The 22,852-nt window shown below is 37.8% G+C and overlaps 1 protein-coding gene across 2 annotated transcripts; it reads right to left on the bottom strand.

The window, feature by feature from the left end:
* Positions 1 to 5,958: 5,958 nt before the first annotated feature.
* LOC120112174 (3-oxoacyl-[acyl-carrier-protein] reductase 4-like) lies at positions 5,959 to 15,910 on the bottom strand. 2 transcript variants are annotated; one of them, XM_039130890.1, is made up of 12 exons: positions 15,497 to 15,910; positions 13,586 to 13,728; positions 13,204 to 13,257; positions 10,869 to 10,949; positions 10,723 to 10,768; positions 10,551 to 10,645; positions 10,431 to 10,463; positions 7,437 to 7,571; positions 7,264 to 7,357; positions 6,652 to 6,734; positions 6,416 to 6,444; positions 5,959 to 6,352 (listed from the first exon to the last, which is right to left on the bottom strand). In XM_039130890.1, the coding sequence occupies exons 1-12, from the start codon at positions 15,657 to 15,659 to the stop codon at positions 6,211 to 6,213; spliced, it is 1,098 nt and encodes a 365-aa protein (XP_038986818.1). In that variant the 5' UTR covers positions 15,660 to 15,910; the 3' UTR covers positions 5,959 to 6,210. The 2 variants fall into 2 exon arrangements, with proteins under 2 accessions (XP_038986818.1, XP_038986819.1); XM_039130891.1 differs by having other exon boundaries at positions 5,959 to 6,444; positions 15,497 to 15,908.
* Positions 15,911 to 22,852: the final 6,942 nt, after the last annotated feature.

Below are 22,852 nucleotides of genomic sequence, written 5' to 3'. Positions count from 1 at the left end.
GATCTATCGAAGTTCTGTTACATCTACCTAATTAAAACCAAGGATGAGGTGCTCAGCAAATTTAAAATTTTTAAGATTGAAGCTGAGAACCAACAGGAAAAGAAAATTAAAATTCTTAGATCAGATCGGGGAGGTGAATATACATCAAATGACATAACTCAATTCTGTGAAGATCATGGAATCATTCATGAAGTGACTGCACCCTATTCTCCCCAATCAAATGGAGTAGCAGAAAGGAAGAATAGGACTTTAATGGATATAGTGAACTCCATGCTTATAAGCTCAGGAGTGCCAGAAAATTTGTGGGGGGAAGCTCTTGTTTCAGCCTGTTATATCCTTAATAGGATTTCCTCTAAAAATAATGATCTAACCCCATATGAAGTTTGGAAACATAGAAAACCTAATCTTAGCTATTTAAAAGTGTGGGGGTGCTTGGCAAAAGTAAAAATACCTGATTTTAAGAGAAAGAAAATAGGCCCTAAAACAGTGGATGCCATATTCATAGGTTATGCAGCCAATAGTAATGCCAATAGATTTCTGGTGATAAGTTCAGAAATAAATGATATTAGTAACAACACTATCATAGAAGCCAGAGATGCAACATATTTTGAAGACACCTTTCCACTTAAGACTAGAGTAGATAGCGGTATAGCTAGTAGCTTTAGTAGAATAAGGACAAGAGAAATAGAAGTAGAAGCAGAACCTAGGAGGAGTAAAAGATCCAGGGTAGAGAAAACATTTGGAGATGATTTTTATACCTTCCTAATAGAAGACTCTCCAACTACCTTTGAGGACGCAATGAAATCTTTGGATTCACCTTTTTGGAGAGAAGCTGTGGACAATGAGATGCAATCAATTATCCAAAACCATACTTGGGAATTGACTGATCTTCCTCCTGGTTGTAAAACAATAGGATGCAAATGGATCTTTAAGAAGAAACTTAGGCCTGATGGCTCTGTAGATAAATTTAAGGCTAGATTAGTTGCCAAGGGCTTTACTCAGAGACCTGGGGTAGATTTCTTTGATGTTTATGCACCTGTAGCTAGGATAACTACTATTAGGGTCCTTATAGCATTAGCCTCCATTCATAGATTAGTGATTCATCAGATGGATGTTAAGACAGCTTTTCTAAATGGAGACTTAAATGAAGAAATTTATATGGACCAACCAGAGGGATTTAAAACCCCAGGCCAAGAAAATAAAGTTTGTAGACTAGTCAGATCTCTTTATGGTCTTAAACAAGCACCCAAGCAATGGCACTTGAAATTTGATGAAACCATAATGACATTTGGATTTGAAATCAATAGCACAGACGAATGTGTATATCATAAGAGAGTTGGACACAAATTTGTGATCTTGTGCCTTTATGTAGATGATATACTGATCATTGGAACAGATCTTCATATAATTGATGAAGTAAAACAATTTTTAAGTCATAAGTTTGATATGAAAGACTTGGGACAAGCTGACTTAATTTTAAATACCAAAATAATTAGAAGTGCAAATGGAATTGAGTTATCCCAAAGTCATTATGTTGACAAGATACTCAATAAATTTAATTATTCGGATTGTCAGCCTGTCTCTACTCCATTTGATCCCTCTACTCATCTTAAGAAGAACTTAGGAACTCCTGTCCTTCAAAGCCTATATGCTCAAATCATAGGCTCACTAGGATTCCTAACAAACTACACTAGGCCAGACATAGCATATGCTGTAAATAGACTTAGTAGATATACTGTTAATCCAAATAGAGATCATTGGACAACATTAGAGAGAATTCTTAGGTATCTTAAGGGTACCAAGTCCTATAGTTTGCACTTTAGTGGGTTTCCTGCTGTTCTAGAAGGCTATAGTGATGCCAACTGGATCAGCGATACCTTAGATGTTAAATCCACCACAGGATACGTCTTTCTCCTAGGAGGTGCTGCTGTGTCTTGGAAATCCACCAAACAAACCTTAATATCTAGGAGTACCATGGAATCTGAACTGATAGCTTTAGACACTACTAGCACTGAGGCTAAGTGGCTCAGAGATCTACTTATAGACCTTCCTGTAGATGAGTCACCTTTACCACCTGTCTCCTTACATTGTGATTGTAAATCTGCAATAGATAAGTGCAACCAAGAAAATGCCAATGTAAAAATGAACAGGCACTTAAAAGTACGTCATAAATCATTGAGATATAAATTGAAAAATAATGTTATTGCCTTGAATTTTATAAAATCAGAAAATAATTTGGCTGATCAGCTTACAAAAGGTTTATCTAGAACAGTGGTTCTAGAGTCGTCGAGGGGGATGGGGCTTAGCCCATAAAGATAGATCACCACGGTGGGAACCCAACCTTAAAAGGTTCAATGGGTAGAAACAAACCGAAGTGTGACTAAGAGGAGCACTATTTTATGTTGTCCTCATCCCTATGGCGCTAGTGCTCATAAAAGCAAGCGGTAGGATGAGTTCGTTTGTATAACTCTTAATGAGTCCGAGACCCAAGAGGCAGGAGCTTCCTTGCTAGCATCCTTATTAGGACTCACCTATATGTGCAGTCGTGAGGCCGCGATTATGGGAAATGGGCGATTCCCTAAAAAGCACATGAAAGATACCTGCGCATGGCCATAATAGCGCAACCCGCTTAGAACCCAGATCGGGCTATATTATGTGTGCTGTTGATTTAATCTGAGCCATGGACCGAGGTTCAAGGTTAAGACCACCTTGGCTCCACAGATGTAATCAATTGTCACTAAGTGAAGGTTCAAACCGAAAGGTACCTACACCTATTACATAATATAAGATATCCAGCATTTTATTTTGATTTTAAAATTATTTAAATTTTTGTGGGGGATTGTTGAGAAAAATTTAAATGCGCACGCGGCCCCAAATTTGGCCGCGTGCGCGTTTGAGAGAAAAAAAAAAAAGGGGTAACGCCCAGCGGGCGTTACGCTTTGGAAACGGCCGCGGCCGCGGCCGCGTGCTCTTTTGAAAACGAAAACGCCAACGGGCGTTTTCGTTTGCATTAAATGGGACGCGTGCGCCCGTTGGCACACGTTGCGCGGACGCGTCCGCCGAAAAGACCATATTGCCCCCGATTAAATCCCTATATAAACCCCTCCATTTCATCTCTTTAGGGGTACGAAAAAAATATAGAAAAATAGTGGAAAAACTCTGGAGAAATTCTTCTTCCCCTTAGCCACTTCCGATTTTCATTTTTACATTTTTATTCAGTTTTATTTTATTCTTTTCATACTGCTCTTTGCTGGATCTGCAAGTCCGATCGGGTTCGTTTTGACTTCTTCCGAGACGTGCCGAAGAAGAGGTTGTAGGGTCGTCGTATCTCCGAGAAGAATTGCCGGGTGACCCGTACGTGGGGGCAAATACTTCTTTGGGACAGCGTCTACGCGCTTCGACCTGCTTTCAATCAGGCTACTTTCTTCTACCTTTATTTTTAATTTAATATTAGTAGATGGGTAGGATTTGAAATTCTATGATATAAACTTATTAAATGCATAGATTTACTTTGTGCTAGAATAGATTTATTTTGTATTAAAATAGAATTATTTGGATGCCGAATGATATGCATGTATATTATTTCCTTTAAGATTTTTTATTAATTGAATTTATATATTTATTTATTTAGTTAGGAGATATATTGCTAACATCTTTCACCACAAAAGAGAGGTAAACCATTCCATGTTTCTAAATCCATCCGACACTTTTATGATTGTGTTGATAGTAATGTACCGGTTGATTTTGAATTTTTTTTTCTATTATAGTGGCAAAATTATATAGTGCTAGAGCAAATACAACTAGCAGAGTCAAAGAACAAAATATCACGAAATTGTGTAAAGATGGAAGCACAAGGCTCGCAGATTACTGAGCCTGCATAGTTGGTGACATATGATGCATCCAATCAACCAAATTTGGACATGCCACGACGATCCATATGGAAGGGAAGTTTTGTTGATGGATTCCTGTTGAGAATGAAGAAGAAGAACAGAGACCAGATCTATCATCACTCTCCCCAAAACAAGGGATATTCTTCTTTCAGTTCTGTCTTTCCTTTGCCAACTCGTATACACTCTATAAATAGCCTGGTTCATCATACGAGACGGATCATCTCGCATCGAGCAGGGATAAGTTGGAAACTTGGAGCAGCGAATTAAACAGTTAGATGATGATACTATGGAGCTAGAGGAGAGAGATGCCAATCTCGGGGATTCACCTCTACAAAGCGGGCATTTGCTTCATCAGAGGAAAATGGCAACAAAAGGCTTGGCTCAACTAGGTCAAGGATGGTGATCAAAATAATAGCAAGCGCTTGCAGGAAGGTTCTTGTCCTTTCTTTTACTTGGATGTGCTTCCACAATTCCTGGTGGCGGGCTGGAAGTGGGATTCTTTATCCATGTCTGGTGGAGTTGTGTTCTTGCTCCTCTTTCCAACTATTGGTTGGCCATGACTTGGGTCTCTGACTCTATTCTTGAGGCTATCTGCTATGCTTGTTCATGGTTTTATCTGGGTTAAAGGGCATGCCATGGGATTAGATTATGTTAGTTGGGATACCCTCATGTTGCCCAAGCAATGGGACAGGTTGGCTATTAGAGATCTTAAAATGGTGAAGCATTCTCTGCCCCTTAAACATGTCTATCGCTTTTGCACATGCAGCCGAGCTGGTGAGCGCTATAGCTGACATTTCACCTGGAGATGACAGAGACACCTGGGGTTCCTCTTTGGCTCCTGCAGCGTCTAGGTATGCGATGATACCGATGGTATCCTGAGAGCCCCCACGTTTTGGTTTTCTCAAGGTCAATTTCGACGGCAGTGTATCGGAGGGCGACACCAGATGTAGCGTGAGCTTTGTGATCAGAGACCAGGACTCCAGACTGAATATGGCAGGAGGTTGGCACACATTTGATGGATCCGTTCCTGTGGCGGAGTTGCATGCGGCGTGAGAGGATCTCGTCTATACTAGAGTGCACCTGAGTACTGGCGGATATTCCTAGAGGGCGACTCGCCCACAGTGGTCAGCTGGATCCGGTGCCGATAGGCTAGGCCAAATATACACCCACTACTCCGAAATATTTGGAGCATGGTGGAGTTAGATTTATTTCGGATTTCGCATGTATTTTGAGAGGCGAACAGTACTGCGAACTGGATCGTCTCTTATACAACCCACCATTTCGGATTTGTATTATGAGGCATTTCCAATCATGTGTCGCAGACATTAGATCGTGTTTTATCTTGTGATTGCTCTGGGCTTTCTCACCATCGTGTGTAATGAGAAGCCGGTTCACCAAAACAAAAGGAAACATGTCCTCGCTACGCTGCAGAATTGCAATAAAGCTGGTAGAGGTTGCAATGCTTAACTATTTAACATGTTTAATTTGTTTCAATCTATTGTAGATTGAGCTAGATTACCTGTTTAATAAAATAATCAAATTTGAATATGTATTCTTGATCCATTAATAGATAGATTGGATTCTAATTGGCAGATTTTTTGATATATCATGTCCCTGACCCGATCCATATCTTGTCCGACCCAACCTCATGGCCATCCCTACATGGTGGTGGGGTTGACTCGTGCTCATGTGAGACACAGGGATGATGGCTTTTGCCCCTATGGCCTGGGCAGCAGGGACAATAAGCTGCTCGAGAACCAACTATGGGCAACAGAGATGTCCCTACTACCTACAAACTTGCATATATATTAATATGAAAGACTGATGCTTCTAATGTGGCTGTTGGCCAGTTTTTGTTAACCATCTTTCAATAAAAATAAAAATAAAAAAAACTACATTATTGAGCTTCCGATGCTAATTACCGAAGAGTCAGATGTCTGTACTTCATCAGATTTTAGTACCAATTTGACCTTGGCCATCTTGGATGCATCCATGGATTTTACATAATAGAATGAATTCCTCTTTTAATCATGAAGTTTAGTCTAATCTGGTAGAGAAACACAAACAATGAATATAAATCTGACCCATCAAAATAAACATCAGTTGCAAGAAGGTACACCAACAGCAAAAATGAAATTGAATTTTCTTGTTCTTGTCACTTAACCACCTAACAAGAGTGGGGAAGCTCTGAACTACCACATGGAGGTTCAGAACATGGGAAGGAAAAAAAAGCCTGACCACAGAGAAGCCAGAGTACATTACCAACATGTCCATAATCACCTAACAAGAGTGGGGAAACTCTGATCTGCCAGGTGGGGGCTTAACACACAGGAAAACTTGATTGAAACATCCACTCCCTATGCCGCCCACCACTCTGGTGGTTTTGTTTGGGTTGGGAGTAGATCTGTTCCAGAGCCATTACGTAGTATTTTATTTTCTGATTTTGTTGGCCGCATTCACACCTGTGTGAACCGCCATTGCATCAAAAAAAAAAAAAAAAAAAAAAAAAATCCACTCGAGCTTACATTACCATCCCGCCGTCAATGGTAAAAACCTGCATCATAATATTTAGAATTATTTTTGATACTCGCGAAAAGAAGATGTATAGGGTTATGCACAACACCTTGCAAATCAAAGTTCATGCAAAGAAGATATGCGGTAATCTAAGATTGGAAATGACGGTTATTCATTTGGTTGAAGAAGGTAGTCTCAGAATCATCAAATCAGCACTTAAATTGGAAATCTAAATTAGTTATTTCACCTGCCCAGTAATGTAATTGGCAGCAGGATTGAGGGCCAAGAACTCCACCAACCCAGCAACTTCTTCTGGTTGCCCATACCTCCCTGAAAAGTTGTATCAAAAAATAACAAGATTTTCATCTATCAGTGTGTTTACCCCATCTTGTAAGGTTTACACTTGAATAATTAAGAATCTTATATCATTTGATACGAAAGCAAAATATAAAGCTTGGTAGAAAAGATGCAGCTGTGGAAACAATATCATCCACTACAGGAAGCTGTGCAGGTTCAGTCTGTAGAGGCAACCTAAAGAAGAAGTACCTGTATCAGGGGCTACGTAGGAAGGGAAATTCTGAGGGCCTCAAACTATCAATTTGTGTTCAGGGTCTTGGCAAGGCAACATGACCAAGTTACATAGAACATAGTACTAGATCTGTCTTTAAGTTGACACATAAACAAGGATATTTAGACCTATTCTCACGTATTGCTTCTAGACATTTTAACAAGATAGTATGCATCCAAATAATCCATCAAACTTCCAAAGGATCTTACAGGACCTTGTCAGTTTTTGCTCATTAATATAAATGACTCGACTAGCAAGCCAGGACAAAGACACATGGTGGTTCGTGCTTACCTAGTGGGATGGTCTGCAAGACTTTCGCCTCAATGGCTTCTCCAAGTTTGGCAGTCATATCGGATGCAATGAACCCAGGGGCAACAGCATTTACCTAAAGCAAAGGTAGTTAATAATCAAATTCCAAGAGCTAGGCTAAATTATTTTGGACCTTAATAGAAGCATAAGCTGACATTGATATTTCTGCTTGCATATTCCCTTGCAACAGTTTTGGTAAAACCAATCACCCCTGCCTTTGCAGCGCTATAATTAGCTTGACCTATGTTGCCAGTAAGACCAACAACAGACGCTATATTGATGATCCTTCCCTGCATAGAGATGAACACATAAGAATCCAGCAGTAAAAGAAGAATATTTACATGTCAAAGACTTCTGTAAAACTGGTCACCTGGTGGCATAAAATTCAAATCTGATGTGCCTAAACAATCAAATAATACAGCAGTTAAGAAGCTATCACTCTGTAGCGTCTCATAAAGGTATTGTAGACTGGTAGTCATAGACATAGCATACCTTATCTATTTCAGTTTGATCATTTTTATGGTTCCTACTTTGCTCTAGGTCCTATCCAGGCCAAATCTTCCATAACGGAAATAAAGTAATTTCAATGGGCCACAGTTGAGGTGGTATTGGGGAATCCATGGCCAGAAAAAGAGAAGAAAAATGCATCTTGAAACATTATTAAATGTCTCCAAGTATCCTTTTTTTGATATGAAAAGAGAGTTGAAACTATATCTTGCATTTACCCAAAAAAAAAAAAGTATAGCTTGAGAAATTAAGGAAACAAGAAAGGATGTACCACTTATCCTTCTCTTAGGGGAAAAAGAGAGAGAGAGAGCAACTTAGATAGCAAAAGAAGAAGCAGGAGTGACAGACGTGAAAGAATAAGAGACAAATAAAAGGGGAAAAACAGCCAGAGTTGGAGTACTGAAGGAGAAAAGTTCTCAATTCATGTTGTTTTCAATAATCCACTATCAAACTAGAAAAATCAGATCCTCTTAACCAGCTTGTAACCTATAATCTCCTGAAAATTTCTGCTTATGTAGTCATGGAGAACGTGTAGTTCAGATACCGCCTCTTCTTGGATTCTTCCAAAAGAAGACTTCAAAATGCAGCCTGCATGATTCTGGATGGCAAGGGCATAACCTTTTTATGTTTTGGGAGGGAGGATGCATAAGAAATATGTAAATATAACAAATTCTGCTATGAATTGAAAATTTGAGTCTGCATGGACTGCAAATGCTCCATTCAAAAGTTATCTTCTTTTTGCCTTTTTATCTATGCGCCCAAAATTAGCAACCTTGATACTTTACTTTTGATGAAAGACATCTTGGTTTATTACTTTATTTTCTGATTGGCATTGTTTTATGGCTTAGAATCCTTGAATAACTGGATCTATGCTCTTCCAAGCAATAGTCTGCCCTTGCCCTCCACTTATCCCTACCAACAAAACCAGACATAACTTCTTTAAGATACAAAACTCGCCTAAAGTACCAGCTTGCAAGGTAGTCTTCCCCATAAAGGGCCACCACCCAGTTATGGTCCTGACTATCCAGGGTTCTGGGAGGAGTGGATTGGGAACAGATCAAACCTTTGGTATTTTGCACAAAGTGGATGCCCCAGGAAAGGTAGTCTTCCCACTCCATTCCATATATACCAAGATTGTCAAACTGTCTAGGCGAGGCAAAGCGGCTGACCCCCTATATGACCTAGGTAGTTGCCTAGGCGCTTAGCTGTTCCCTAGGGAAGAAAGCCCTCCAGGTTTTTAATATGCATATCTTTAATCAGATGCATAAATATGCATGTGTACAATTTTACCATGTATGGCATCATGAAAACTAATTTTCACACTTAAAAAGTCTAGAGATCAAATTCCACAAGGAGAGAAGCAACAGTATTGCTGCCAGTGTAACAGTCCACAAGCTGTAAGATATAGCCAAGCAACCAGCACCTAGCAGAAGTAAGAGGAGGAGGTGGGTAGGAACCAAAAGGCGGTAGGCTACAGAGCCATGGTCATCAACCGCCAAGAAGGCGAAGGCTAGAAGAATAGAATCTAGAAAGTAGAACAGAAGGGGCAACAAGAAATGGAAGAATGGTTAGCTGAAGAAGAGGTAGAAGTATAAGAAATGAGGAAAAAAAATCAGAGGAAGGAGAAGAAGAAAATGAAGATACATCTAGAAAAAGAAGAAGAAGAAGAAAGAAAAAATATAGACAAACCTGGAACTAGTGCTAGCCACTATAGCTGCCACTGCCACTCGCCATTGCTGGCTGACTTGTCGGTAGCCGTTGATCAGCCAACTGGCTGTGACTAGATAGCCTTCGCTGCCCTCCCACATGTTCCATATGGAGCTCAGATAGGAGAAGGAAATGGGATAAAAGCTCTTAAAGAAAAAGGATTTAAGCAGGCTTGGCCTAGGCAACCTGCCCAAATTAAGTGCCTCAGCAGCCGTTTCTAACAACATTGATATACAAAGGTCACAAAATCAATTCTTCTGCATCTTAATGCTTCTATGTGCAAAACATCTTTGCCTGATTGTGGTTCAGAAAAGCAAAAACCCAACCTATCCGTGTTCTTCCACCTAGTGAAAGACAATAATTACTTTAAAGTGATATGCCTATCTCACGTACCACTTCCTCCTCAAATGTTGTCAGACCATTTAGAAGAATGAAGTAATTGTAACGGTTATACATCATAATTTCTGGAAATGGGATCAATGTGAAGTTGTAGATGTGGAATATGATACATTAAAGATAAAACTATTTCAACCCCCAGCCCTCTATTCAACCTTCTCTCCTATTCATATAATATGCTTTTATGCAGAATATACACAAGCTTATTTCATCGTGTACAAAAGATTACCATCGTTTGTTTACCAAAAAAGACTAACATCTTTCAGACAACCACAAAACCCCAGCAGTAATTTCTTTTTCTAGTTCTTCCATGTACAACATGCTTTCGTGAGTACATTAACAGAACCATGCCAACAACATATTTATCATTAGTCATGATTTCTTTAGATTGCCAGCCACAGGTCAATCAGAGTAATGTAAGACATGAACACAAGAGTTGTCAGGCCACTTAAGTACTACTCTCACTAAGTCACAAATTCCAAAAAAGGCTTGCCAGTAACTCTAGATGAAACAAAAATAGAACATGGACTTTCAGTTACCTTTTTCTTCTTCATCATAAGTTTTGCTGCAGCCTGAAAAAAGAATAGATTGCACTTATGAATAAACTGATTCATTTCCTAACAATTGCGAGAATGAAATGCGAGGTAGGAGAGCAATACCTGTGTACAAAGAAAGACACCAGTTAAATTCAGGTCAAGTACTTCTTGCCACTGTGATTTCTTCATCCTCATCAATAATGTGTCTCGTGTAATTCCTGAAAGCATCAGTAGTTTCACTTATAGGAAGAAAAAGGTGATAGTAGCAAGTACAGAGAGGTGAAATCCCAAGGACCTGCATTGTTTACCAATATGTCAACTGTTCCCCATGTATTTACTGCCTAGAAGCATCACATGTGCCACATTAGCTTAGAAAAAAATAAGAGGATATCAAACAACTCCTAAGTGCATCATTAGATGCATGTGGTTTATCTGACTCACTGTTTTGATCATAGATTCCACATCAGCCTCTTTTGAAACATCTCCCGCAAATGTAATGGCTTGACCACCAGATGCCTCAATCTGCAGTTGAGATAGACATGAAACTTCATGATCTAATGTTCTGTATCTGATAACAAATAATGAGCAGGCCCCCAAAGTGATGAGAACATAACAGAACAGGAGAAAAATATTTGTGAACTAAATAGTTGGCTACCCTGTATAGTCACTATTCGACAAGGTTTCAAGCATTGGTGCTGCCAGACAGCAGCTGGACTGGCACTTGCTGTGCCTTCCATGCCAATGCATGTGCCATTATCCCTCTTTTTGCATGAAGACCACTTTAACGATTAGTATAAATAAAATTTAAACAACATGGCTTAAATTTTGACAGATCTATTGGCGTAAATCCAAGATCTCAAGCAATGAGAACCATTTGTACCAATTTTAAGTCTTCAAATTGATATATATAAGTTCCCAAAAAAACATATGATTGCTCTAACATTCTAGATAGATTGTAAAAATGCATATCTTTATCTACATTCTAATAACACCAAGAATGAAATACATTTTTTCAAAATAATAGCAATGTTTCCATTAAAATATAAAGATCGAGACAACTTTAATGTTGCCTCTGGATATTTATCTCTTGTGATTATGAATGATCTCCCACATTCAAAAACAAATATTCAAAAAAATATCATTTTGATATTACCAATAAGAAAAAACTTTTGCATCTAGAGTTCCAACTAATTCTGATAAACTAAAAAAAAACTTTATTAGATCGTAATAAACCGTCATTGTTATTAATCACTTATGAATTCCAAGAAGTTCCAAAGACATGCGTACACACGGCCCACAAAACTATCCTCTAGCACTGCATGTGCCAGAATATAGTTCTCAAAAAGTAGCAATTCTTTTTTTGGCTTAGCCACAAAAAATAGCAATACTTGTAACAGGAATATTGTTAGTCCAATTTTTTGGTTTTGGTAGAGTTAGTCTAAAATCCCCCCCCCCCCCAAAAAAAAAAAAAAAGTAGTTCTGCATTTCAATTTTTTTATTGGCCACTGCAAGATACTCTAGACATATCTTTGTCTATGTTACCAGTATTTTTGACAAATTTATGTGTCAAAATTTTTCAGTTTCAAAATTTAAAATGGTACATAACAAATCCTGCCTATAAGCACATAGCTTGATGGTCAAGGTCCACAATCTCGGTACCAGATACCGTATCAGTACTTATCGGTTCAGTACGATACAATACACCCTTGTACCAAAATAGCTCTCTAATCATTTTTCTCAATTTTTATCTCGGTGCGCCTTGGTACAAGTCGGTATGCCTTAGTACGGATCGGTACACCTCGGTACAGATGGTATGGGACTTGTACCGACTTGAAGTTAAATTTCGTATCGATTTTCTCCTAGTACAGCACACCTCATACCGAGCGGTACAGAACGGTATGGCAAACCATGTTTATGATCATAGTAAATATGTGGGGAGTATGAAGAGAATCTTACAGCAGGAAAGTATGTTGTATAAGTTTGGCACATGACAAAAACTTCAAAAAAGTTCCTCTATAGCATATTACTTGAGAGAAAAATATTTACTATGTGCCCTATGCAGGCCTATATTATGGCAGTTCTCAGGAAAATGTCCATATTTTGACACAAACTTCAGGCACAAGAATTGTAAACCATGAGACAAACTAATGAAAAATTCAAATTTGAGAGTTGCTATCTCCTCAGAGCAAAGTCTTTTAAATTATAAAATTAGAAAACTTTCATTATGTTGGACAGATTAATTTGCAGTAGCTAGGTGAGTCATATCATCGATAAGCCAAGAAAGGTTACCTCAGTTAAATAATTAAGCAACAAAAGAATCTGTACATATTGGCTCCGAATAAAGGGTGAATAAGAAATCCGGTAATTCGAATTTTTGACCAGCTTTCATGGATCAGACATTTTAAATAGTTTTTACAGAGAGTATCCAACCACCACAAGAGAAAAACATAAAGGTGATGGTGACGGCGACAACACAGTTTATCGTGCTACCTATACACCTGATGCAACTACAGATCTAGCATGCACGAAAATTGTATGATTTAAAGCAACAATATCTTCAAGGAAAAAAAAGAATAAATTAAATCCATGATAACTTATCCAACACAAGCAAATATTCTCAAGGCTTCTTAAACATTTCATAAGGTCATTCTAATTATAAGAAAGTAATTGCATCAAATATGAATGGTAACAAGAAAAGTAGATAAACTACTTGCAGCATTAGATAAAAAGTAGATAAGATATTTTTACAAATATATAAGGAGACAAGTAGAATTACTTCTTTGGAGACTTCTTTAGCTTCCTTTTCAGACCTGGCATAATTTACAAGGACCTGAATAGAATTTAAAAAACTTTAACTTAGGCAAAACTGGCAAAACAAATGCAGCACTTGGCAATGATTTTGATTTAATTCGCAACTCAGCAGCCCCATATGGATCAAATTAGAAGGAACAACTTAAAGTTTTCTTTTAACCTAACCAAAAGACACAAGAACTCTTAGAAAAAGTTAATTAAAGCCCTAAACAACCCCCTAGAAGATGAATCCCCTATTTCCGGCTCATATCTCATTCGCATTTTTGTAAACTTGCTGAGATTCCACATGCCAAATGCTTAATCTTAATTATAGTAAGAGAATCACAATGTGATATTAACCTACCGACCTTGCAACCAGCTTGGCCCAAGGCCAACGCTATCGCTTTTCCAATTCCCCTAGAAGCTCCAGTAACGATAGCAACAGGAGCTTCAACTTTTTGAGCCTCATTGATGCTTGCTCGTTCAACAACTGCAACCTGAGTTCTTACACCTGTTTGGGCCATTAGTGAATAGGACATAATTATGAACATGTTTAGGTTAATGTCATAGGAAACGGATATTTAGAACTAAAGACTTGATTAAAAAAGGGCGTGGCTCGGTGCTGTCATCGTAGGGTCTGGGGAGGTCAGTTGTACACAGCCTTAACCTGCATATGGAGAGGTTATTTCTGTGTTTCAAACTCATGACCTCCAACTCATAATTGAGCAACTTATCACTGCACCAAGGCTCACCCTAATTAAACTACTCACTAAGAGTAAGTACAAGGGCAGAAAATAATGAAACTTGGATGTTTTATGATGTTCAAATATGATACAGTACTTCATTAATCATAGAAATTATAATGTACAAAAGACTCTATAATAAAAGATGCTGATATACATGATACAAGATACTGAACAGTTGCAAGCTCCTATATCACCAGAATTCTCCTTTGTAACAAGAAAACAGCCATATCACGTCAAATATTTCACTCAAAGGGGATCATAAACATTTCCAGCTTGTTGAATAAGAACAACCTATTTCTAAGCTACTACTGAGAACATAAACAATATTAAATTGGAATTGTTAATGTCTTTCTAATAGTGTCCACAAGAAGACAATCAAAACTACTACTATAAAATATCAATAAAGGCAATAACTCCAGTAAGTATGTTCTCATTCGCACTAGCCCACACAACTTAGCTGAATTTTCAGGTGCACATGAAATGAATGATAACAGCCATAAAACAATCGATTGCCCAGAATTTCAGTATAAACTTGACCATAGCTTAATCCCCTGCATCTTGATTATACAGTCAAGAAAAGAAAGAGCTTCATTTTTCCAGTAGAAAGTTGGGAGTAGAAAATCATCACAGTGGACCCTTGTTTTCTCTATATCTTTGTCTTTGATTCTCTTGAGCCTCAACCTAATGTCGATGTCCTCTGCTTTCCAGGTAAATATCCAGCCCAACTTTGAAAAATAATGGACTAAAATTACAACTTTTGGGATATCAGTTGACATGAACTTCAATTTTCCCATTAAAGTGAAAGCCTTTATGCAGACAGCTATACTTACATATCCAAAGATTAGAGTCAAGAAGTACTGTCTCTGCCATTTAAAGAATTCAAGTAATCACGTTATATAGAAAGGTCGAGGAGCAAGAGGATTTATGTCTTTTAGGCCCATTTCTGATTTTACAGGCACCTCTCAGTGACAAATGGAACTGGCCAGAAAGTCATAACAGAAAACTGCACCATGCAGAACAACTCAAAAAGAAACACGGGATCACAAATGATCTCACAATCATAGAAACTTAATTTCTAAGCAAAAAACACATTCACACATATCTCAACCTAAACATTTGCTGGGTATTCATGTATCCAATAATCAATCATGAATTTTTGAAATGAGACAGAGCAAAAAAAATTACATATTATGCTCCAATTTACAAATCAAGCATTCCAGCTGACTAAACTTGAATAATCTATTACAATGTGCTTAACCGATCAACCCAATGCAACAACAAGAATGAATGAAAGAATCAAATCATCCCAGTTCTGAAAAATTACAAGACCCATGCATCAAAACAGCATCTTTTTTCACCGCTCTTCTCAGTATGAGTTGAATTCTTCCAAAAATCGCTACTTTTGCCCAACCAACCACCCGAGTTCTTCTCACTAAACCCACAACCCAAAAACATGACTTTTTAAAAGCCGATCTCTCTATCACACGGACGCAATTAATCAAACACGAGTGCGAATAGGAGAGAAACGGTTACCGGAGAAGGCAGCGGGCCCATCCGAAACGAGCCTGGAATTGAGGCGAAGGGACCGGGCGGCGAGGCCAGGGGCGGCAAAGAGGGTCTGGAATGGCGCAATCCTCCTTGGGGCGACGGATCTCGCTCGGATGACGGGGGGGTTGAAGGCGATGGAGGCGGCCATGGGAGGAGATCGGGAGAGGCGGAGGAGGAGGGAGGAGGAGGAGAGCTTGGAGTAATAGTTTCGGAGGATCGCCAGAGAAGAGAGAAGAGAGTATACAAGAGAGTGGGTGGGAGGTAGGAGTCTTTCGAAGCTCCGGAGAGAGAGAGAGAGAGAGAGAGAGAGAGAGGCGGCACGGCGGAAGGACCGAAGTTTGGGGTTGCGGAGTGGGTCCGGTCACTCGGGCATTTTGTTTTGAAAAGCGGGCGGAAACGCCGGGGGAGGAGGGATTTTGCTTTGAGATGGACGTCCACTGCTGTAATCTGTGGATTTGATCAGTAGACCTGTTCACGCTTAAGGTCGCCTCGGATCACAAGGCCAGAAAAATAGGCCCATTTAAAGCCCGTTTGGGTACTTATGATGCATCGCATTAGACCCCATTTGGCAAAGCTTTTGGTAGGCCAGAAAATACATTTTGACTGTCCCAAGATACTTTTGGATAGAATAAGAGTATTTGGTAAAAATCAGAAAGCTAAAACAGCTTCTTGGAAAAAGTTCTAAAATGGAGCTTCTTCAAAAAAGCACTTTTAGCATGCATCGGAAAACTGTTTTGATTTATAATTTTTTTCTTTTTAGTCCAAAATACCAATAATAAAAATATTAATATATAATAATTATTATTATAATTTTTATACCTTTATTATATTATACTATAAATATAATATTATATTACATTATATCATATTATATTGATATGTTATGTTATATAATATCAAATTATATTATATTATTATGCTATAGTATACAATATTATATTACGATATTATAATAATATTATATTATATTACAATAGTATTATACTATATCATATATTTATATATTAATATATATTATATTTTATTATGCCCTGTTATATAATACTATGTTACGTTCTTTATAGTCATTTTGTTATATCAAAAATATTTTCTCAGTTTATTTACTAAATATATATTAAAATTTCATATCACTTTAAAAATATAGTTATCAAATAGCAAATAGCTTTTTAAAAAACTTTTACTTTAAAAAGCTCTATTTCCAAAAATTTTAATGCCAACAGCTCTATCAAACAAGACCTTAGGGTCTGATCCCATACGAGTTTTATGCAGGAAATCCTCCTATTGGGAGAAAAGCGCTATATATAACTGATTCTATTTGGATCCCCTCTCTCCCCCCTTCTTTAATCCAGTTGGGAAGTGCTTGTGCCCATCGTCTATTACACTGTAGAATAGCTTAAAAACCTCTAGGAGGAAATTAAAGGTGGAAACGCCCGACAAGATGCCTTCTTTCATCATCCAGCAGACCATTTCCTAGACTCGAGATAGTCAACATGGAATGAGGAGGAGGAGGTCATGGCACCGCCCAACACGTCACGAACGGCTAAGGCCAAGGCCGGTCTAATCCTTAAGATAACTGAGGCGGTCACTTAAGGCCCAAGCCCAAAGAAGGTCAACCGCAGAAAAGACCTCAAAGACAAACAAAAAAGAAAAAGGCCTTTTTTTAGTAAGTTCGTCTTAGGCTGGCCCACCACAGGGAATGGCAGCGGCAGAGATAAAACCGAAGGAGGACAAGCGCCTTTGGAGGAAGAGGACCTGACTAAAGAGTGAACAAAGGATCGGGCACATCATCTCAAGTTATTCACGAGAGAGGGGGGTATTGAGAAGAGGAGCCCGATAATCACAGGATTAAAATAATATGCTTTTGAGGACTTTATTTTTATCCTATAGGATAAACATATTTCCATAGAGAAACTATCCTTAGAATTAATCATTCAAACACTTATTTCTTAGTTTTGCCAACACTTTTGTGAGACTCTGAAACTAGGCCCGGTCCATTGACCGGCCTAGCCCAAGGATTTCAGCCTCACGTTGCGGCTCACGTGAGGGCGTGTGATGAGGGGGGAGCCATCCCAAAGAAGCCAGCTCCCTTGTTTTTAGGGCTCCATCCTTCCCTTTGAGACCACTGGAAGAGGAGCCGCTAGACCTCCTTCCTTGGGCGATCTTCTTCCTCGTGCAGCCGCCCAAAAGGGAGAGAGAGAGAGAGTCGAGAAGCCATGGTACGGGTCTTCCTCTTTCTCCATTGTCGCCGGATCTTCGCCAGGATTTCTACCCTTCATTTCTTTGTTATACCATTTGGAAAAAAAAAGAGAAAGAAAGAAGAAGAGAGGGAAGAAGGAGAAGGCTGACCGTCGCGGGCTCTTCTTCTTCTTCCGCCCGCATGCCTCCTCTGCGGGAAGAAGGAGAGGGCTGGCCGTCTTGGGCGCCGTCGGCCTCGACTTGACCTCTCTCGAGCTCGCCGAACTCCCTTCGCGGGAGAAGAAAGAAGAAGAAAGAAAGAGGGGGAAGGAGAAGAAGTCAAGAGAAAAGGAGGAGGAGGAAGAAAAGAAAGAAGAACGAAAGGAGGGAAGGAAGAAAGAAGTCGGGGGCAGAAGATTCCTGAGAAGAAGAGAAAAAAAGAAAAGAAAAGGAAAAGGGAAGGGAACGAAAGAAAAGAAAAGGAAAAGAAAAGAAAAGAAAAGAAAAGAAAAAGAAAAGAAAAAAAAGAAAAAGAAAAGAAAGAAAGAAAGAAAGAAAAATAAATAAATAAATAAAGGGAGAGGATGGTTTACGGGTATGAACCTGAATCCGAACCCGAACCCAGGGTGCTAGACACTTCCGCAGGGTCGGTCTTGGGAGAATGTTAAAATTTAAGTTTTATATATATTGTGAAAAATTTTAAAAGAAAAATATATGATTTTTGGATATTAGGTTCTGCGAGGAATTTGTGAGATTAATTGGATTTGTTGTAGACCGCGTTTGATGTAAGTAATAAACTGTCTTTTCTAGACTCTTCATTTATATAATATTATTTTTGCATCGAATAAATTGTTAATGAATTTATATGTGATTTATGAATTTTACGAAATGATGATTTGAATGAAAAATAGATATGTGAATTGGAATAATATTTTTTGGACTATTATTATATTTACTGTTCTTGCATCATATATGCATAATTAGATCGAATTATGATATGCCTATTATGTTACCAAAAGAATTTTGATGTGCATCAGATTTGGAACTCTCGGCCTGGCTATGTTCTACACCCTGCCAATTGGGGGTTATGTATTGGTAACTCTGGCCCCACCACAAGGTATAAGTGCGGTATTCTGGCCGACTTCGCAGGGTATAAATGCGGTATTCTGGCCCACTTCGCAGGGTATAAGTGCGGTATTCCGGCCCACTCCGCAGGGTATAAGTATGGTTCTGTTTCTGGCCTAGCCATAGGGTATAAGTGTGGTTGTAGTTAAAGGCTGTTGAGTTGAATGTGATTTGTTTCGAGTTGGATTTATAATTATGTATATTTGAAAGATACGGATTTCAATGGATTAGTGTTTGAAAAAGAATTGATTATGTCATTATGCTGATTCATCATAATTTGTATTCATATTTTATGTTATTATATGAATTTACTAGTTAAGATATTTATTATTTACTAGGTTGTCTAGCTCATTATACAATTTATTGTTTTTTTACAGATTCCGAGAACTAACCTATCGGGGTTTCAAAATAGGAGAGCGACTAGAAGAACTGAAGCACAAGTTATCTTAGATTATGATTTATTTAAATTGATGTTTTATCTTAAACTATTATTAGAAGTGTGAGACATTGCAAAATTTTGTTAGTTAAGGAAATAAGTTTATGCATGTTAGCAGTTTATTGTTCTACTGTATATTTAAAAACTGTGAGACTTTATAACTTGAGTTAGTCATTGAAATAAGATTGCATTTTTATTTAGATGAATTATTTTGGATTTATATAATTGAAATGTTTGGTTAAGATGCCCTGCATGCTCGTAGGAAGAGTTTCCTACGGGTGTACGTCGGTTGGCACAAACCCCAACTCGCGATCTCAAGCCGGGGGCGTGACAGCTTTTATGTAGAATCAGTAAAAAAATTTTCTACTCAGGTATCGCCGACGCATTTGCGACACTTTTTCTAGCGTCGGCCGGAAATGTACCGATGCTAATAATTATCGGTAAAGGTTATAAAAAATGCTGGTAAAAGATACTATTTCTGTAGTGAATGTATTGAATATTTATTATCCTTGGAATTGTTAAATCCTATAGAATTGGTCTAAATCCTTATTGCATCCAAACATGGCCTTGGTATTATTTGCTTATGTTGGACAATTATTATTAACATGTAAATTTAATGGGACAATAGACATATGTAGATTATTGACAAATATCTAATTATTCATATTTAGTTTTTTAAAAAGTTAATTTAATTTTTTTATATTTAAAAAAATAAAAAATAGCCATGAAATCTGAAATTAGATCCAAAACCGAAAGCCAACTTGGGCCTAGACGGTAGGCCTGAAAGGTTTGGATGGCTTACAGTTTGTATCTTTTAGCTGTGGCTCAGCTTTTGTTGTTGCATTTCAGCTGCAAGATCTTATAACAAGATTACTACTGTTAGCTTACAATCTAAAGGGTCAAAAACAGGTTTTAAAACAATCGAATTTATGATGCTTTTTGTAATCTTGGGGCAGCTGGCCCTGACTATTTTTTGCTTTCTTTTTGTTTCTCTTAACATGATCAAAATTTATCACATAACAGTGCTTAGTGTATTCTATATTTGCATATGATCGATGCTGTAATGCTTACCTTATGTTTATGCACTCTCCTTCATCGAATTCGCCTCTCTTTGCTCTTTTTATTTTATTTTATAGAAAGAAAAACCAGAGAAGTTGGGTGTATCATCCATAAGTCCTGGGTTTATTGATTGACAAACTACGAATAAATAATTGGCAAGACACTCATCTTGAGTTGTTTGTCATCTCTTTCTTTTTCTTATCTTTTGGTATTTGATCGATATATTTAGAATACCTTCGTTATGATTGAGTCTTTGTGAAAACTATTGCGTCTCACTGATGATCTCTCAACCTTCAACATCAGGTTACTCTCATAAATAATTGAGAGGTCATTATTTGTTGGGATGGGAATTTTATATACTGTATCAGTGAAAAACTTAGCAATTATGAGTAACATCATAATTTTTGTATCTTTAAAACCAAACATGGATGATTAGATGTAATGGAGCAGTCCTGTTACATGTAATTTTATGCCGGTCGCTTGGTCTACATCGCTATATTCTAACTTCACAGCAATTTAACAGATGGTTCAGGTGATTTTGCTTGCATAGCACTTGATGACCATCCAAAATGTGATGTATGACACATTAGTAAACCACTACTTAGAAAGTCTTTTGCATCATGAAGTAAATTGTTTTCCACCACTTAAACATCATCGATGGAATTGAACCGTTCAAAACCATATATTCATGCATTTTTTTTGGAATTTAAATCAGTTAAACTTTTTAAGTTACAAGGGAAAATTTAAGATGGTTAAGACAACAGTCACAATTTTGGCATCTGGGAACAACATGTCCTAGGAGAAAATATTTGAAATTTGATAAAGTATTTACCAAACGTTTGAAAGAAATTAGGTAATAGTAGATACCAATTAGTGAAAGGTTTAAAAATTATGATTTGTTCATTAATACATTTTTTTTAAAAATTCTAAAATAAGCATTAGGAAACAACAATGACCAACAGCAATACTGCTGCTGTCAATAATAAGACATAGATTAATTAATTAAATTTTAGTTTTTAAGTGCTCAATGAACAATTCAGGAATTAGTTATAGAATTCAGAAAGCCCTAAGCATTTGCTGCTAAGTTAATTAGTGGAGAGCCATTTATGCAAATACCTTGCCACGAAGCTTGATTTGCCAATAATAACCATGAAAGAGATCTTCTACCAAAGACATAGATTAATTAATTAAATTTTAATTTTCGCATCAATGAACAATTCAAGAATTAGTTATAGAATTCAGAAAGCCTTAAGCATTTGCTGCTAAGTTAATTAGTGGAGAGCCATTTATGCAAATACCTGGCAACAAAGCTTGATTTGCCAATAATAACCATGAAAGGGATCTTCTACCAGCCAATGTCCAAGCTTCTCAGATTACTGGGAAAGCCATCATCTCAATGTGGCATTCAACTTTTTCCTCTCTAGACTAATAAATCTCACTACAACTTTGTTTATGGTGAAGATGTCGCCACCATGAACAGACCTGTAAAGACTTCCTGCTTCATTCAGATGTCCATTTGTTTTGGAGCTTCCTTCCTAAAAGGACATGATTAGACCTCATGATAGCTTGCACCACAATGATTGTTTGAGTCCTGATGTGAAGGCTTCACTCATCCCAACCTACTGATTAATTGTGCTGGATAGGATAATTCTTAAGATAAAATAAAAAGATGTATTTGAATTATAAGTGAAATCGAAATCAAAATTGAAATGGAAAGCATCATTATTTTTTCAAATATATTTAATTAGTAACCGAAATCAAAATAAAATTTGAGAACTAGATAAAAATTCAAATTAAATTTTTAAAAATTAAACTATTTTTTTATTTTTCAAAATTAAAATAAAAATAATTTTTTTTTGAAACAATAGATTGAATAGAAGCCATTTATTTTTTTTATTTTTGATTCCATCTTTTTCCAAGCAAGCATGTCCTGAAAAAAATCTTAACCACCGAGGTAGTAGCACAGTTAGAACGGAGCTTTGTTTCCAACGGAGTGACACAAGTTCGAAACGCACATGCGTCGATTAAATGCAGAGATCGGATGTCCCCCATCTAGTTTGTCTGTTGAGGATGCTGCTGGTCCTCTGGTACTGAGATGGTGCTGGGATAACGTGCTCACACGCGGGTTCGTCCGTACTGGTAGAAATGATATGAGAAATTTTTTATCTGCATCGAACATTTTCTGGTAGAAGGAGCCCAGTGGAGGTTGCTATGCAGATGGGGTTAATTCCCCCAAGTTCTGATGCAAAAAAGAAAAAAAAAAAAAAACCCTAAGATTCTGTGGCTGCTGAGTGCCGAGCATCGATACTTGGTCCAAACGGTGACTACACTATAAAATTACATCAAACCAGGACAGGTGTTGGTGGTAGTATTGATTACTTCTGTTTGGACCACATGTCCCTCATCAACACTTGGACCAATCATTGTAAGGCCACATGTTTCAGGTCGTAGAAGATCCGGTCTTGCTTTCACAAAATCTAATTCAAACTAGATTGTGTCTGTCTGCTGCAAGATTTCGTGGGACCCACGCTGAGCTTCGAGATTTG

The sequence above is a fragment of the Phoenix dactylifera genome, chromosome 10, assembly GCF_009389715.1.
Source record: "Phoenix dactylifera cultivar Barhee BC4 chromosome 10, palm_55x_up_171113_PBpolish2nd_filt_p, whole genome shotgun sequence".
NCBI lineage: Eukaryota > Viridiplantae > Streptophyta > Magnoliopsida > Arecales > Arecaceae > Phoenix > Phoenix dactylifera.
Note: the sequence above shows the minus strand (reverse complement) of the source record. Positions and strands in the feature narration are given on the sequence as shown.